Below are 18,610 nucleotides of genomic sequence, written 5' to 3'. Positions count from 1 at the left end.
TGGAGAAAACTTTCATGGTAATGGTGATAACATACAAACTCTTTACTGTTAGTGTCACGAATTGAATTCTAATCACTGGTGCCACAGTTGCGTAGCAGTTAGTGCAACACTGTTACAGCTCAGGGCTTCGGAGTTTAATTTCGACGTCCTCCCCGTGAATGAGTGGGTTTCCTCTGGGTGCTCCAGTTTCCTGCCACAGTTCAAAGACCTACTGTTTAGTAAGTTAATTGGTTATTGTAAATTGTGGTTAAGCTGGAGTTAAATCGGTGGATTGCTGGGTGGTGCAGTTTATTGCGTTGGAAGGGGCTGTTCAGCACCGCATCTCTAAACAAAACTTCATGCTAAGCCCCAACAGTAACAGGCTCTTTAGTCCATCTAGTTTGTGCTGAACGATTATTCTGCTTAGTCCATTGCACTATAAGACATAAGGAGCAGAATTGGGCCATTTGGCCCATTGAGTGCTCTGCCATTCCATGATGGCTAATTTATTTTCCCACTCAACCTCATTCTCCTGCCTTCTCCCCATAACCTTTGATGCACTTACTAATCAAAAACCTATCAACCTACCCTTAAAATATACCCAGTGACTTGGCCTGCACAGCTGTCTGTGGCAATGAATTCCATAGATTCACCACCGTCGGGCTAAAGAAGTTCCTCCTCCTTGCTCTCTGGTCCTAGACTCCCCCACTATAGGAAACATCCGCTCTATCTTGGCTTTTAAATAGATCCCAAGTGAATACAGGCCCTGAGCCATCAAAAGCCTTCTCATATGTTAACCCTTTCATTCCCGGGATCATTTTTATCAACCTCCTTTGGACCCTCTCCAATGCCAGTACATCCTTTCTTAGATAAGAGGCCCAAACTGTTTGCCATACTCCAAATATAGTCTCACCGGTGTTTTATCAAGCCTCGGCATTACATCCTTCATTTATGAGATAAATACTAACATTGCATTTGCCTACCTTGCACTCACTCAACCTTTAGGGAATCCTGTACAAGGACTCAAGTCCCTTTGCACCCCTGATTTCTGAATTTTCTCTCCACTTTGAAAATAGTTTATGCCCATTAACTTCCTGACACTGTATTCCATGTTCCACTCACCTGATCTGTCAAAGTCCTACAGCCTCCCTGCTTTCTCAACACCACCTGCCCATCCACCTATTTTTGTATCATTCACAAATTTGGCCACAAAGCCATCAAGTGCCTCCTCCAAATCAGTGACGTATAACATGAAATGGAGTCTGTTCTAACACTGACCCCTGTGGAACACCACTTGTCACCAGCATCCCCTCTTCCCTCTTTTTACCTCTTGCCAGTCAACCAGTCTTTTATCCATGCTAGGTATCTTTCCTGTAATACCATGGGCTCTATCCTGCCTGTCATTTCCTCAAAATAATTCAAATAGATTTGTTAGGCAAGATTTTCCCTTAACCAATGTGACTTCAGCCTTATTTTATCACGAGATCAATCACTGGATGTGGTATATTTTGATTCTGTCCCATTGAAGCTACATAAGGGAATGTTTCTGTTACATTGTTAAAAGTGTATCCCTGCTATCACCTGTAAGGACACATCTGTTAGTTAACCTTCTGGTCAGTTGTATATTCATGGAGCCATCCTCAACACTGTAAGAAAAGGGTTATATTGTGGGTGTATGGAGTTTGCACTCGGGTCTTTAGAACAGACCAATATTAAATATTCAAATGAATTCTGCTATTTGGGATGTCACCATTATAAATACATAATCCTGTAAATATACATGACTGTATTCCAAATGTGATTATAGCAATTGAAACTGTAGTTAATCATTTTTAATCTTTCTTGTGTAAGTAGTATAAAACATTGTAAACACTGATGAAGGGTCTCGGCCCAAAATGTCGATTGTTTGTATTCCTTTTCATGGATGCTGCCTGAGCTGTGTTCCTCCAGCATTTCGTGTGTTTATAAAATATCGTGTCAGGATAGTGACTCACTCTCCTGAAGGTTTGCTGCGTTAAGACTTGTATTTCCCAGTTACAGCTTCAGTTTGGCTCACAGCAGTTATAATTTAACAGTTTACAAGTTTGTACAAAGGTCTGAGGCACAATTATCATTTCGTTGTCATGCAATTTGTATGAAGGGTTGGAGTGTTTTTATACTTTAGCAGACAGTTTACTGGTTTGTGCAAAGGCCTAGGGTGTATTTATAGGCGACAGCAAATAGGTATGGACAAAGAGTGGGGCTACAGTTCCATTGCAGCAGGATAATCCGCACCATTGACAAAGTGGCGATGCGGACCACCTGCGGTAGCAGCCCCACCATCTGTAGGTGATGCTGTCTGTTGCTCCCCTCCCTAACCCAACAGCACCGCTCCTCCGAGCTGCCATCGCCGCCTCTAGTGCAGTGACGGTCCTCCAGCCACCTGAGGGCGAGTTCCCTTCTCTACTCTCCGCGGCACTCCCACCCTCCCACCAAACACCTGCGGTAGCCCTATTTACGTCACGAACCTGCGGTCATTCTCGCGAGAAGTGGGCGAGGGCGCAGGCTTCTCGCGGTGAGCGGTTTCTTCTCCCTAAGACAGTTCATAGTGCTCGGGTTTAACGGGTTGGCTGGCGTCTCAACTAAACCCTACTCCCTACAACACCCACACACCCCTTCGAGGTTCCGCTGCCGTCGTCGCGGCTCCCAGTTGACGGGAGAAGCGGCGGAGGCGGGAGGAGGAGAGAGATGGTATCCTGGTCTCTCGCCGTGACGGATATCGACGGCGGCTACGGATGCTCCAGTGCTCGCCAATCACAGTTTGTTTGGTGGGCGGTTCCACGCTGCGTGCTGATTGACATGACCATCGTCGAGTCAGCGATGGCTCCGAGTGCACCGGTCGACCGATGGGGATTGAGTGGGGACGATATTGGGCTCTGATTGACGGGATGTTAGACAAATAGAGGATGGAGATTTGGCTCACGGACGCGGCAGTGTAAGGGCGGGATCCGATTCTGACAGATGCTGTAGTGTTCCAATAGGGAGTGGAATCTGGCTCTGATGGACGTGGCGGCTAACCAATTGGGTTTCTCGGTGTGGGTGTCTCTCTGGAGGAAGTTGTTTGGTATAATGGTGGTATTACCCCTGGTTATTAGTGACTGCTGGGTTAGTTAGCGATGTTTCAGGGTAAACTCGCGCAGAGGTAAGGCGGAGTGGGCTGGTTAATCGATTTCGGCTGGTCCATGTGGATTTCTACTGTTATTTAAATTGATTACTGGGGGTTATTGTCACCATCATAGCTGCTCTTAATGAGCGATAAAACTGCCATCACTATAGCCATTCCTAGTATTTGTCCTGTTAGTGATGCGGTTGTTGACTGGTATTGGTAGAAATAATGCTGCTATTTGGTAATGGGTGATCAGTAATAATGCTAAACAATTTACTATTAGTCAATATTGCTAGCAATAATAGTGGTATTACTAAGCACTGTAATTATCTTCACAATTTTGCTAGTAATAGTATTATTACTGAACAATTGCTATTGCTATCTTCAAAGTTGCGATTAATATTACTGATCAGTTTATTGCTGTCTGCATAATTACTGCTAATAGTATTGCTGACTTTACAATTGTTATTAATAATACTATTATTTCTAATCAGTTAGCTATTATCTTTTTAGTCACTGTTAGTAAACTGATTAGTAATGCTGTTAGTAATATAATGTTAACTATCACTCTTCATAATCACTGCTAATATCAGTTTACTTTTGTTAATGCATGTAAAGGTATTATTACTAATCAGTTTACTACTGGTGTCTGTAGTTACTGCTAGTAATAGTAAACTGGTTAGTAATATTCATGCTGTCTTACAATTACTGATGGCGATGGTATTATAAATGCTAATTACTATTTCAGTCTGTGCAGTACTGTCAGTAATAGTTTCATTAATAATCAGTTTATAATTGCTGTCTGCTCAATTGCTGCTAATATTAGCATTATATTAGTGAGACTAGTGATTTGGCTCAAGTTAAACCTACCAGGATCCCACTTCCCCACTCGCATTAAACCCACCTGGATCTCAATCCCCGGTCCCTTTAAACCCATTGGTTTAAACATGCCTTCTCATATTGGTGAGCTGTTTCTGAGGGGGTAGTGCCACAAGAGAGGGACAATCACTTCCATCTACCAATCAGCAGGCTATAGAGCAAGGCACTGGGGATGGATGGAACTTCTGAACAAAGAGGGGGGCTGGTGTATCTGACAAGTGTGTAACATTTCTCCCTCTCCCTCTCTCTACTCCCACCCCCTACAGCTGAGTCCAGGCAGCTGTGAAGATGGGAGATGACAGACCGTTTGTCTGCTCTGCACCAGGGTGTGGGCAGGTGAGTGGTAATCATTGTCTGGTGGTCCTAAGGTTATTGGTTGCATCCCTGGGGTATGAGCAGATGCACCTGTGCTGAAGGAACTCCCTTCCTCGTGCCACAAAGTGTTCTATCACCGAGTCCCCCTCCACACTTGCCCAGTTGGAGTTAGACCATGTACTCCACATCCATCACATTACCTCTTCACCGTCTACAGGTCAGGAGTGTGATGGAGCACTCCCCACTTGCCCAGATGGATTTAGTCCATGTACTACATATCCACCACATTACCTCTCCACTGTCTAGAGGTCAGGAGCGTGATGGAACACTCCCCACTTGCCTGAGTGGAGTTAGTCCATGTACTACACATCCACCACATTACCTCTCCACTGTCTACAGGTCAGGAGTGTGATGGAACACTCCCTACTTCCCCATGTGGAGTTAGTCCATGTACTCCACATCCATCACATTACCTCTTCACCGTCTACAGGTCAGGAGTGTGATGGAACACTCCCCACTTGCCCGGATGGATTTAGTCCATGTACTACATATCCACCACATTACCTCTCCACTGTCTAGAGGTCAGGAGCGTGATGGAACACTCCCCACTTGCCTGAGTGGAGTTAGTCCATGTACTACACATCCACCGCATTACCTCTCCACTGTCTGCAGGTCAGGAGTGTGATGGAACATTCTCTACTTTCCCAGGTGGAGTTAGTCCATGTACTACACATCCACCACATTACCTCTCCACTGTCTACAGGTCAGGAGTGTGATGGAACACTCCCCCTTCCTGGGGTGAGTGTGGCTCCAACAGCTCTGAAGAAGCTTGACACTGGCTGGGACAATCCTCAGGTTGGACTTGGGCCTGTTTCTATGTGCGTGACTCTGTGACTCAGTTTACTGTGCAAAGGAATCTTCACTATACGGACTGGTATATCAGGGAGACATTCCTCCCCAACCACACCACACGGACTGTGGAGGTTCAGAAACACGGTTTCCCACTCCCTCCCATTAAAACACGTACTGTGGGGTGGGGCGGGGGGCTCACTCCTTCCCACCTCCATATTGCCAAGGGTCAGGGGTAACAAGTATGAAGGTGATTACTCTGGTTTAGAGGAGGGGTGAGAAGAGGAGAGTCAGCTGGGGCTGGAGCCAATCCGGTAAAAGGAAATGCCTAATTTGTTTCCCTCCCCCCTCACCCTGCGAGTGGGCTGGTCTAACTGTGTCCTTCCTTCCCCCCCCCCCCCCACAGAGATTCACCAACGAAGACCACCTGGCTGTCCACAAACACAAACATGAGATGACCCTCAAGTTCGGGCCAGGTCGTGATGGGGTCATCGTTGCGGGTAGGTGGGCATGAGGTTGTATTCTTCAAGTATGGGGGCAGGTGGTTTTGTGGGGGTGGGTTAAACAAGATTTACGAAGCAAGTTTATCGGTATGAGTGTGTGTCTCACTACCTCTTGAGTCTCTGTCTCTCTCCCAGCCACTGTTGAGAGTGCAAAATCACTATAAATCAGTGGTTCCCAACCTCCAGGCTGCGGACCGATGCATTGCTGTGAAGAATACAGCGGTAGCCGGTACGCACCCAGCACATCTTTAAGAAAAAAGCCTAAATAAACAAGCTAATTAATTAGGTGCCACTCAGCACGTAAATGTCAGCCCAGATCAGAGGCGGCGCAATCGGCAATACCTCTGATCTGGGCTGACATTTACTTGCTGGGCGGCACCTAATTAATTAGCTTGTTTATTTAGGCTTTTTTCTTAAAGATGTGCTGTGTGCGTTCTGGCCACCGCTGTACCGTTATATTCTTCGCGGCAATGTATCGGTCCGCGGCCCAGAGGTTGGGGACCACTGATACAAATTACAAAATAAATAAATACTGCAAAAGAAGAATAGTGAGTGTTTATGGGCTCATGGACCATTCAGAAATGTGATTGGGAAGCTGGTTGGGAGGAAGTTGTTACTGAATCATGGAGTGTGGGTCTTCAAGCTCCTGTACTTCCTTCCTGATGGTAGTGATGAGAGGAAGGTGTGTCCCAGATGGTGAGAGTCCTTAAATGATGAATGCTGCATTCTTGAGGCATCGCCTCTTGAATTTGGTGGGGAGGGTTGTGTCAGTGGTGGAGTTGAGTGAGTCCACAGTCTGCTTGTTTTTGTGTTTGTATGTACACACACCAGCCTGTATCAGCGTTCCTCTTCCTCTCTGTGCGTGTACGTCTCCCCTCCCACCCCCTTTCCTGCCTGTTTGAGGGGCTGCTGGACTCATGTGCATGGGAGATGCCACCCTCAGAGATTTAGGCAGGATGTAAGGGAGGAGGTTCAGCAGGGCTTTAGAGGGGCTGTGTGCTTGTTCCTTGCCATAAGCACTGTCTTTCTCTCCATCTCACCCCCCATGCCTGGAACAGACCAGACCCCTACACCTACCCGCTTCCTGAAAAATTGTGAGGAGGTTGGGCTGTTCACAGAGCTGGCAAATCCCTTTGAGCAAGAGTTCAAGAAGGCAGACGAGGAAGAGTGCAAAAAGGTCAGTTAATGAGTTGGGCGGTGAGGGTGAAGGAGGTGGGTGGTGAGGAGGAATGGAGTGCGAGCATCCTCCACTAACTGCCTCCTCCGGACATGTCCCTCAGTCTCCCCTGGACATTGGCTTACCCTTAATTGCAGAGGTTAAAGTCAAGGAGACGGAGCAGATGTCCCAGGGAGCCAACCGTCCAGATGTATCCATCAACCACCCACTCATGGAGGGGAAGGCGAGATCTTGTAAGACCTGTCCTCTCTCGATTTCCACCCCCCCCCCATATCCCTGCTCTCCTCCCTTCTCTCACTCCTCGTATCCTCTTCTCTCCCTCCTCATTCTTCCCTTCTCTCTTCCTCACCCCCCAATCCCCCTTAAGACCATTAGATAGGAACGGAATTAGGCCATTCGGCCCATTGAGTCTGCTCTGTCATTCCATTGTTAGAGTGATTTTTGGGTTTAGGACATATACATTTAGCAATTGACTTTGGCTACCGGTCTTCACATCTGAAAATGTACTGTGGATTTAATTTGGAGTGCAACTCTGAACAACAGGTTCCTAAAAGCTGTGATTCCCGGACCAGACAATGCTGATTAAAATTCATTTGGATGTCTGCAGTGTGGATGTGAATCAGGAGGTGTGAAGGTTGTACCTTGTTTTGTGGAATAAAGAAGCTGCTTTGTATCTACCAGTAATTCTCTCTGGCAGTTTCATTCACGCAACAAGATTTGGTGTCAGGAGTGGGATACCTTCGTGACCCATCGTGTGTCCAGCGATCTTAGCAGTCTAAATGGGTGAGTATTTTTTAAAAATCTGTTCGGGTCGGTGGTACATGGGAACACGAGGTATCATGAAGATGGAGAGCTGAACTGGTAGATATAAAAGTAGTGTGTGCGCGTGCATGTGTGTTTATGTCAGAGACGAAACTTTGCGTGTTAACTTGGTGAGACGGAGCCACCAGTTGTGAAGGGTGGTTACCGACGGTTCGGGATGCCAGAGTGGGGGCGTGTATACTCATTCAGGGAGCTGCATTTTAGCGTACACATTTTGCAAGTGTGATGTAAAGGAATACAGCAGGCATCATGAGTTCAGGTATTCAAAAGTGGCAGATTGTGGAATACATACTCTGCGGTTTTAAGCATGTGCTGATTAACTGGTACCCATCTTTTATATTTTGCGTAGTGTGGGAAGTAGTTTGTGGATATCTCAGGGAGAGGTTTTACCCAGATATATCTACCAGAATGGCACCTATTGAGGTCAGGCAATGTCAGGTTGAGAACCCTGATAATCCGAGCCAACCCTTAACCTTGATTATGACTATTCATAAGCCCTGCACCCCCGGGGAAAAACAGAGCATTTTGTCCGAGTTGCCCTCACTTAAAGTCGCCTGTGGAAATTCGGAATTCTGGCGCAAGCTTGAGGAAGTGGTTGAATTTCACCAGATGCACCTTAAAGATATACATGTGTTCATAAAAGCAAAATACCTGAGGAGTATGTGAGACAGGATGGCCCAGGGGGTGCGAGATGGTACACAGGCAACTGCAGGGTATGCCAGGAATGAAGAAAGGTATCGTTCTTTTAAAGGGGAAAATGTTGTTGCGTGAATGAAGTCACCAGAGAAAAGTTACTGGTTGATACAAAGCAGCTTCTTTATTCCACAAAACAGTCAGAAAAGATGCATATTCAGATGTGAAGATTGGTAGTCAAAGTCAATTGCTAAATGTATATGTCCTAAACCCAAAAATCACTCTTAACACCATCTTGGCTGATGTATTATCTCTCTCAACCCCATTCTCCAGTTTCTCCCCATAACCTGTGACACCCTGACCAATCAAAAACCTATCAACCTCCACTTTAAATATACTCAGTTACTTCACAGCCTTCTGTGGCAATGAATTCCATAGATTTACCATCTCTGGCTAAAGAAATTCCTCCTCATCTCTGTTCTAAATCAATGTCCTAGTGATCTGAGGCTGTGCTCTCTGGTCCTAGACTCCCCCACTATAGGAAACATCCTCTCCACGTCCACTCTATCTCGGCCTATCAATATTCAATAGGTTTCAATGAGATCCCCTCTCATTCTTCTCAACTCCAGAGGCCTAGAGCCATCAAATACTCCTCATACATTAACCCTTTCATTCCCAGGATGAACTTATGATTTCCGAATTTTCTTCCTATTTTGACTGTTGTCTACGCCTTTATTCCTTCTACCAAAGTGCATGACCATATACAGTTGAAGTCAGAAGTGTACATACACCTTAGCCAAATACATTTAAACTCAGTTTTTCACAATTCCTGACACTTAATCCTAGAAAACGTTCTCTGTCTTAGGTCAGTTAGGATCACTACTTTATTTTGAGAATGTGAAATGTCAGAATAATAGTAGAGAGAATGATTTATTTCAGCTTTTATTTCTTTCATCACTTTCCCAGTGGATCAAAAGTTTACATACACTTTGTTAGTATTTGGTAGCATTGCCTTTAAATTGTTTAACTTGGGTCAAATGTTTTGGATAGCCTTCCACAAGCTTCTCAAAATAAGTTGCTGGAATTTTGTTCCATTCTTCCAGACAGAACTGGTTTAACTGAATCAGGTTTGTAGCCCTCCTTGCACACACACGCTTTTTCAGTTCTGCCCACAAATTTTCTATCGGATTGAGGTCAGGGCTTTGTGATGGCCACTCCAATACATTTGACTTTGCTGTCCTTAAGCAATTTTGCCACAACTTTGGAGGTATGCTTGGGGTCATTGTTCATTTGGAGGACCCATTTGCGACCGAGCTTTAACTTCCTGGCTGATGTCTTGAGATGTTGCTTCAATATATCCACGTAATTTTCCTTCCTCATGATGCCATCTATTTTGTGAAGTGAACCAGTCCCTCCTGCAGCAAAGCAGCCCCACAACATGATGCTGCCACCCCCATGCTTCACGGTTGGGACAGTGTTCTTCGGCTTTCAAACCTCACCCTTTTTCCTCCAAACATAACGATGGTCATTAGGGCCAAACAGTTCAATTTTTGTTTCATCAGACCAGAGGACATTTCTCCAAAAAGTAAGACCTTTGTCCCCATGTGCACTTGCAAACTGTAGTCTGGCTTTTTTATGGCAGTTTTGGAGCAATGGCTTCTTCCTTGCGAAGCAGCCTTTCAGGTTATGTCGATATAGGACTCATTTTACTGTGGATATAGATACTTGTCTACCTGTTTCCTCCAGCATCTTCACCTTTGCTGTTGTTCTGGGATTGATTTGCACTTTTTACGCCAAAGTACCTTCATCTCTAGGAGACAGAATGCATCTCCTTCCTGAGCGGGATGACGGCTGCGTGGTCCCATGGTGTTTATACTTGCGTACTATTGTTTGTTCAGATGAACGTGGTACCTTCAGGCATTTGGAAATTGCTTCCAAGGATGAACCAGACTTGACATCATTTTCTGACCTCAATCCAATAGAAAATTTGTGGGCAGAATGAAAAAGCATGTGCGAGCAAGGAGGCCTACAAACCTGACTCAGTTACACCAGTTCTGTCTGGAGGAATGGGAAACAAAATTCCAGCAACTTACTGTGAGAAGCTTGTGGAAGGCTACCCAAAACATTTGACCCAAGTTAAACAATTTAAAGACAATGCTACCAAATACTAACAAAGTGTATGTAAACTTCTGATCCACTGGGAAAGTGATGAAAAAAATAAAAGCTGAAATAAATCATTCTCTCTACTATTATTCTGACATTTCACATTCTTAAAATAAAGTAGTGATCCTAACTGACCTAAAACAGGGAATGTTTTCTAGGATTAAATGTCAGGAATTGTGAAAAACTGAGTTCAAATGTATTTGGCTAAGGTGTATGTAAACTTCTGAGTTCAACTGTATATCCTTTTACTATATTCTATCTGCCACTTCTTTCCCCATTCTCCCAATCTATCCAAGTCCTTCTGCAGACTCACTACTTCCTCAACACTACCTGCCCCTCCATCTATCTTCATATGTTCTGTAAACTTCAATAGTTGAATAATTCTGTTTAATATCAAAGAATATATACAATATACAACTTGAAATCCTTACTCTCCACAGACATCGTCAAAACAGAAGAAAAAGATCCTAAAGAATGAATGATAGAAAAAAAGATGCAATAACCCCAAAGCCCCTTGCCCACCTCACATGCACAAGCAGGAACAAACAGCATCAACCCTCCCCCTTCCCCCTCCCCAAATTATTCTACCATAAAACATCAACATTCCCACCACCCACCATGCAAACAACAGGAAAGCCCCCAAAGAGAGACCATGGTCTACAGTCCATCAAAAACTAACTGTTCATTCCAATATTTCGACATTCCACAGGCACTCTCTCTCACTGACAAGGGAGAGACCGATATCACTCCTTCCACAGCAACAGGGGAGACATGTCGACATTAGTCAATTTGAAGCATTGCTTTTTATTTCAAGTTCCCTGACTTGAGAATCAGCAAATCGATTACCGAGTATCGACTCCCACTATCTTCGATGTTCCAGCTCCCATTATGCTTCAGTACGTGACACTGTCGAGAATTGATGTCCACAGGGCTGGGCAGGCCCCAAAGTTGCCCAACTTTAAGCCGAACCTGGACATACTGAAATGCAGCTCATCAGTGAGCTCCAAGAACGGGAACATGCTGTCATGCAGAACGGCAGTTTTCAAGTGTTACTGTAGATCAAAGATCCCAATATTCCCCAACCATCCTGGAAAGGAAAATTGAGACATTAGAATAGGAAGAATTTAACTGTTTCACTGATGAGCTGGGAGAAGTTGCCCTCTGGTGTCATCTTTAGCTCTGCCCAAACTTGGCCACACAGCCATTAATTCTGTCATCCAACTTATTGACATATCATGTAAGAAGAAGTGGTCCCAAAACTAACCTCTGTGGAACACCTCTAGTCACCAGCAGCCAACCAGAAAAGGCTCCCTTTATTCCCACTCTTTGCCTCCTGTCAATCAGCCAATGTTCTTTCCATGCTAGTATCTTTCCTGTAATACCATGGGCTCTTAAACTATTAAGCAGCTTCATGTGTGACACCTTGTCAAAGACCTGAAAATCTAAATACACAACATCCACTGACTCTCCTTTGTCTATCCTGCCTGTTATTTCCTTAAAGAATTCCAACAGATTTGTCAGACAAGATTTTCCCTTCAGGAAATTATGATAATCCTGGCCTATTTTATCATGTGCTTCCAAGTACCCCAAAACCTCATCCTTTGTAACGGGCTCCAACATCTTCCCAACCACTAAGATCAGGCTAACTGGCTGATAATTTCCTGTCTTCTGCCTCCTTTCCTTCTTAAAGAGTGGAGGGACATTTTCAATGTCCCAGTCCTCTGGAACCATGACAAAATTTATTGATTATTGAAAGATCATTACTAATGCCTCCAAAATCTCTTCAGCTTCCTCTTTCAGAACCCTGGGTGTAATCCATCTGGTCCAGGTGACTTATCTACCTTCAGACCTTTCAGCTTACCAAGCATTTTCTCTTTAGTAATAGGAACTGCAGTCACTTCAGCACCCTGACACACGAACTTCTAGCATATGCTAGTGTCTTCCACGGTGAAGACTGATGCAAAATACTTATTGAGCACATTGGCATTTCTTTGTCTATCCAGTGTAATTTTCCACCAGTCCAATATTCACTGTCACCCCTATTACTCTTTATATATCTGGAAAAAAACTATTATCTCTTACATTATTGTCCTTTGTATTAATCTCCTCACCCTTTCTTCTCACCTTCCCCCTCCCCACTCACCCCCATTGACACCCCTCACGTCTCTTCCTGTCCCCTTACCCTGCTCCCCCCTCCTCCCTGCTTGTCCCTTCTTCTCCTGCCCCTCTTCTTCACTCTTGCTCCTTCTCCCACTCATTCTCCTTCCCTCTCTCCCACCCATTAACTATCTGTGTTGTGCTGCTCTCCTCACAGGACCATCCCCCAAAGCGACCAGGCAACACAACACCCACAATTGTAAGGCCAGGCTCACTGCTGTTGGCCTATGAGTCAGGACCCTCCCTGCATCCCACAATACCTTCGCCGACCTCGGTCATCACACCCACTCCCCCCTCCAACAGAACACTGTCGTGAGTACTCGCCACTTGGGGTAAGGAAAGGAGGGGAGGCAGTGAGCTGGGGATAGCAATGAAGAGGTGTGGGGGGTACATAGAGGCAGGGCAGAGACTGGGGATGTGGGGCGAATGGTGGGGTTGGGCAGGGATGGAGATGCGGGGACAGAGAGGGATGCGGGATATGGGGAGATAGGACAAGGAGAAGGATGGTGGAATTGGAGGGGGGTGACAGTGAGGTTTGGGGACATTTTGTGGGAGGGGAAGAGGTTTCAGGAGGTGGGTGGGTGAATTTGAGGAGGTTTTGTTATGTGGGTGAAGTGTATCAGACAAAACATGTACACCCTCTGTTTCCTCTTATGTCCCTACCCCCACCCCCACTCCCAGGTCTCCTACTGGACCTGTGCCTGTCCTTCTGCACCTGCCGAATGGACAGACCATGCCTGTCAACATCCCTAGCCCCACCCTGCAGATACCCACCGTCATCTCTGTGAGTACCACAGCATCTTTGTGTGGGGGTGGGAAGAGTGTATGACCCTGGAGTGCTGGCTGCCCACCTCCATGCTCCTGACCTGTACTCTGCCCCACACCCAGATCGCACGGCCTGGATCGCTTGTTCCCAACATCCCGGGAATCCCGGGGCCAACTTCCAACAGCAGTCAGCCCCCGTCTCCCTCCACCCCACCCATGCAGTCGGAGGCCAAAATGGTGAGTCCACATCCTTGCCTTGGCATGGGAGGGGCAGAGCAGTGAGAGAGTGTTGGGGGAGGGAGGGGGGAGTGTCATGCGGAGAGGGGGATTGTTAGGTTGAAGGGAGTGTTGGATTGAGGGGAGAGTGTTGGGCGGAGGGAGAGTGTTGAGGGCAGAGGGAGGGGGAGTGTCATGGGGAGAAGGGGATTGTCGGGTTGAGGGGCGAGTGGCGGAGTTGCAGGGAAGGGACGATGAGGGAGGGAAGGATGGTGAGGAGCGATAGTGAGGGGGAGCGCAAGAGGCAGGGAGAGAATACTGAGGAGAGAGGGAGGGATATCGGGAGGTGGGGAAGGGTGAAGAATGCAAACAGCAATGCCTCTACCTTCTGACCCACTCTCTTCCCCCCGCCCGCCAACCTGATGACAGCGGCTGAAGTCGACACTGACCTTGCAGAACCTGCCGATGGTAAATGGGAACGTGATTTCCAGTACGGTGAGCACACAGCATGGCCAGAACAGCAACTCGCTGCCCACTGCTGTCTCCCCGTCACAGACTCAGGTATACCCTCTCTCTCTTACCCCTCATCTCTCTCTGCACCTACCTCCCTCCTTCCCTCCATCCTCCCCACCTCCCCGAGTCCCCTCATCCCTTCTGCCCACCGCAGGCAAAGGTAAACCCTGTCCCTCCTTCCTTCCCAGCCTGATCTGTCTGAGCCAACTCCTTGGGGAAGGTGTAAGGGATTTGATCCATCAGGGAAAGATGCTTCCTGCGGCTCATCTATTAAAGATCACCAGGGATGTGCCGATTTCTTCAGTGGCCAAGTTTGCTGATGATACAAAGATGGGCGGGAGGGCAAGTAGTGTTGAGGAAGGAGAGAGGCTACAGAAGGGCTTGGTTAGATTAGGAGAATAGGTACAGAAGTGGTAGATGGAATATAGTACTGTATATGGTCATGCACTTTGGTAGAAGGAATAAAAGCGTAGACTGTTTTCTAAACAGGGAGTCAATTCAGAAATCGGAGATGCAAAGGGACTTGGGAGACCTTGTGCAGGATTCCCAAAAGGTTAACTTGAAAGTTGAGTCAACGGTAAGAAAGGCAAATGCAATGTTAGTATTAATTTTGAGAGAACGAGAATATGAAAACAAGGATGTAATGCTGATGCTTTATAAGGTATTGGTCAGACTGTATTTGGAGTATTGTGAACAGTTTTGGACCCCTTACCTAAGAAAGGATGTGTGGCATTGGAGAGGGTCCAAAAGATGTTTACGAGAATGATCCTGGGAATGACAGGGTTAATGTATGCGAAATTTATGATGGCTCTGGACTGTATTTGATGGAGTTTAGAAGAATGAGGGAGGATCTCACTGAAACCTATCAAATGAAAGGCCGAGATTGAGTAGATGTGGAAAGGATGTTTCCTATAATGGGGGTGTCTAGGACCAGAAGACAAAACCTCAGAATAGAGGGACGTCCATTTAGAACAGAGATGAGGTGGATTTCTTTTGCCAGAGAGTGGTGAATCAGTGGAATTTATTGTCACACATGGCTGAGGCAGACTGTCATTGAGTATATTTAAAGTGAGGGTTAATAGGTTCTTGATTATTCAGGGTGTCAAAGGGTAGTCAGGGTCAGAGTCTTAGCCTCTCTCTCACACGCTCTTTCTCCTCCCCCTCCCCCCCCCCCCACCACCTCTGTGGAGTCTGTGTACTCTCTCCCTGTGCCCTGGTGGGATTTCCCTGGGCTCTCCTATTCACCCACCCCCACCCCCCAAACTCTATGAAGCATAGGATGGATGGATATATGGGGGGAGGGAGGATTGTGTGTGGTCTTGAGATGTTGGAGATCTAAAAGCTCATTCTCCCTACTCTACCTTTCTTATGCCTATCTCCCCCACACTATCCCCTATCCCTAGAATTCACTGTCACAGCCCACTGTTCCCTCGGGAGGGGGCCGGCGAAGACGTGGTGTAGAGGAGGACCCGGATGAGCGTCGGAGGAGGTTTCTGGAACGGAACCGAGCGGCTGCCTCCCGTTGCAGGCAGAAACGCAAAGTGTGGGTGTCTTCGTTGGAGAAGAAGGCCGAGGAACTGGGACACATGAACGTCCAGCTACAGGTAGGAAGAGGGGAGTGGAGGGGTCAAGGAGGGAAGAGGGAGAGGGTAGGATGGGAAGGACGCTGGGGGTTCGTTCTGCACTGCCCATCCCACAATGATTCTTTGTCCTCATTGAATTTCCCCCCTTCCTTTTCCCTCCCTTCCCCCAGCCTCGTTTCTCCCCCCCTCCCCTTTCCTTGCTCAAGATCTTAGTAGACACACACAGGAACTTCCTGGTCAACTGGGAGACCCCAATGGATTGCTGGAAAAAGGAGGGGAGGGACAGGGTCCGTGGATTTCTACAGAGCTGGCCTTTACACCCCTTCTGACTCTTCCCCCAGAACGAGGTGCGGCTCCTGCGGAATGAGGTGGCCCAGCTGAAGCAACTACTGCTGGCTCATAAGGACTGTCCCGTCACCGCTATCCAGCGACGGACCCAGGAGTTCATCGGTGGGTCTCCCCTCAGCCCAGGGGCAGAAAAGGGGAAGAGGGAATGGAGGAAGGGGGATGGAATGGAGGAAGGGGAGGAAGTGCGGAGGGGTGGAGGAGGGTGCAGGAAAGGGAAGGAGGATGAAGGGTGTAAGGGAAGGGAGTGAGGAGGGAGAAAGATGGCGATTGGAAGTACATATATCACTAACCCCTCTCCTTCTTCCCTCCTCCCTTCTCCCTCTCCTTCTCTTCCCTCTCTTCTCCACCCATACCCCAGACGACAGCCCGAAGGAACTGTGTGAGTCTTCGGGATCCCCCGTGGCCGTGATCCAGCGGCCCCCCGCAGTGCTGGGGGCAGAGACCGGAGATGGGGGGGCTCTACAGCCAACAGGAAACGGCATCACTCCCACCACCCTGACTCCCCGACCCAAGCCGAGCCCCAGCCCCCACCCTCATGTCATCCGTGCTCCTCAGTCCCACCCAGCCGAAAGATGATGTGCTGAGGATCGTGCTTCCCCCCCCTCCCCCTCAGGTAGGGTCGAGAGGCGGGAAGGTCACATCCCCTAGACTCACATTTCTGCGGTCCCCCAACTGGGTCCTCTTCTCCCTCCCTCCCTCGCTAAGGACCTGTCGGTGAGGGTGGGGGGGGCACATGCGATACGTGTGCTGAGGGTCTGGCAGCAAGGAGGGTGTGTGGTGGTCTGTGGAAAGGCACAACTATCTGTCTCCCTCACTTTTTCTCCTCTCATCTCTCTCCTTGCCACCACCCTTTCATCTCATTGTACCCTTCTCTCCCTCTCGTTCTCTCCTTCCACTAAGTCTCGCCCCTTTCTGTGTCTGACCCTGCGACTGTGATGGGATGGTGTGGAGGGAGATTCACTCTGTGTCTGACCCTGGGAGTCTGTGATGGGACAGTGTGGAGGGAGATTCACTCTGTGTCTGACCCTGGGAGTGTGTGATGGGACAGTGTGGAGGGAGATTCACTCTGTGTCTGACCCTGGGAGTGTGTGATGGGACAGTATGGAGGGAGATTCACTCTGTGTCTGACCCTGGGAGTGTGTGATGGGACGGTGTGGAGGGAGATTCACTCTGTGTCTGACCCTGGGAGTGTGTGATGGGACAGTGTGGAGGGAGATTCACTCTGTCTCTGACCCTGGGAGTGTGTTATGGGACGGTGTGGAGGGAGATTCACTCTCTGTCTGACCCTGGGAGTGTGTGATGGGACAGTGTGGAGGGAGATTCACTCTGTGTCTGACACTGAGTGTGTGATGGGACGGTGTGGAGAGAGCTTCACTCTGTGTCTGACCCCGGGAGTGTGTGATGGGACGGTGTGGAGGGAGATTCACTCTGTGTCTGACCCCGGGAGTGTGTGATGGGATGGTGTGGAGGGAGATTCACTCTGTGTCTGACCCCAGGAGTGTGTGATGGGACAGTGTGGAGGGAGATTCACTCTGTGTCTGACCCCGGGAGTGTGTGATGGGACGGTGTGGAGGGAGATTCACTCTGTGTCTGACCCCGGGAGTGTGTGATGGGACGGTGTGGAGGGAGATTCACTCTGTGTCTGACCCCGGGAGTGTGTGATGGGACGGTGTGGAGGGAGATTCACTCTGTGTCTGACCCCAGGAGTGTGTGATGGGACGGTGTGGAGGGAGATTCACTCTGTGTCTGACCCCGGGAGTGTGTGATGGGACGGTGTGGAGGGAGATTCACTCTGTGTCTGACCCCGGGAGTGTGTGATGGGACGGTGTGGAGGGAGATTCACTCTGTGTCTGACCCCGGGAGTGTGTGATGGGACGGTGTGGAGGGAGATTCACTCTGTGTCTGACCCCGGGAGTGTGTGATGGGACAGTGTGGAGGGAGATTCACTCTGTGTCTGACCCCGGGAGTGTGTGATGGGACAGTATGGAGGGAGATTCACTCTGTGTCTGACCCTGGGAGTGTGTGATGGGACGGTGTGGAGGGAGATTCACTCTGTGTCTGACCCTGGGAGTGTGTGATGGGACAGTGTGGAGGGAGATTCACTCTGTCTCTGACCCTGGGAGTGTGTAATGGGACGGTGTGGAGGGAGATTCACTCTATGTCTGACCCTGGGAGTGTGTGATGGGACAGTGTGGAGGGAGATTCACTCTGTGTCTGACACTGAGTGTGTGATGGGACGGTGTGGAGAGAGCTTCACTCTGTGTCTGACCCCGGGAGTGTGTGATGGGACGGTGTGGAGGGAGATTCACTCTGTGTCTGACCCCGGGAGTGTGTGATGGGACGGTGTGGAGGGAGATTCACTCTGTGTCTGACCCCAGGAGTGTGTGATGGGACAGTGTGGAGGGAGATTCACTCTGTGTCTGACCCCGGGAGTGTGTGATGGGACGGTGTGGAGGGAGATTCACTCTGTGTCTGACCCCGGGAGTGTGTGATGGGACGGTGTGGAGGGAGATTCACTCTGTGTCTGACCCCGGGAGTGTGTGATGGGACGGTGTGGAGGGAG

At 48.2% G+C, this 18,610-nt stretch overlaps 1 protein-coding gene across 4 annotated transcripts in view; it reads left to right on the top strand.

The window, feature by feature from the left end:
* atf7a (activating transcription factor 7a) overlaps positions 1–18,610 on the top strand; it is a 26,163-nt gene extending 7,553 nt beyond the window's left edge. The window contains exons 1-11 of one of the 4 annotated variants that reach the window (XM_063037147.1): positions 2,513–2,533; positions 4,270–4,339; positions 5,574–5,667; positions 6,729–6,847; positions 12,780–12,934; positions 13,304–13,406; positions 13,511–13,624; positions 14,033–14,164; positions 15,520–15,720; positions 16,041–16,149; positions 16,406–18,607. In XM_063037147.1, coding sequence (XP_062893217.1) covers positions 4,292–4,339; positions 5,574–5,667; positions 6,729–6,847; positions 12,780–12,934; positions 13,304–13,406; positions 13,511–13,624; positions 14,033–14,164; positions 15,520–15,720; positions 16,041–16,149; positions 16,406–16,623 — 1,293 coding nt within the window. In that variant the 5' untranslated portion in view covers positions 2,513–2,533; positions 4,270–4,291 and the 3' untranslated portion in view covers positions 16,624–18,607. Of the gene's footprint in view, positions 1–2,512; positions 2,534–2,581; positions 3,161–4,269; positions 4,340–5,573; positions 5,668–6,728; positions 6,848–12,779; positions 12,935–13,303; positions 13,407–13,510; positions 13,625–14,032; positions 14,165–15,519; positions 15,721–16,040; positions 16,150–16,405 lie in introns of those variants that run through there. The other 3 variants (XM_063037148.1, XM_063037149.1, XM_063037150.1) reach the window with 3 other exon arrangements.

This window comes from Mobula hypostoma, chromosome X1, assembly GCF_963921235.1.
Source record: "Mobula hypostoma chromosome X1, sMobHyp1.1, whole genome shotgun sequence".
Lineage (NCBI taxonomy): Eukaryota > Metazoa > Chordata > Chondrichthyes > Myliobatiformes > Myliobatidae > Mobula > Mobula hypostoma.
The sequence above is the reverse complement of the archived record's forward strand: the minus strand, read 5'-3'. Positions and strand labels throughout refer to the sequence as shown.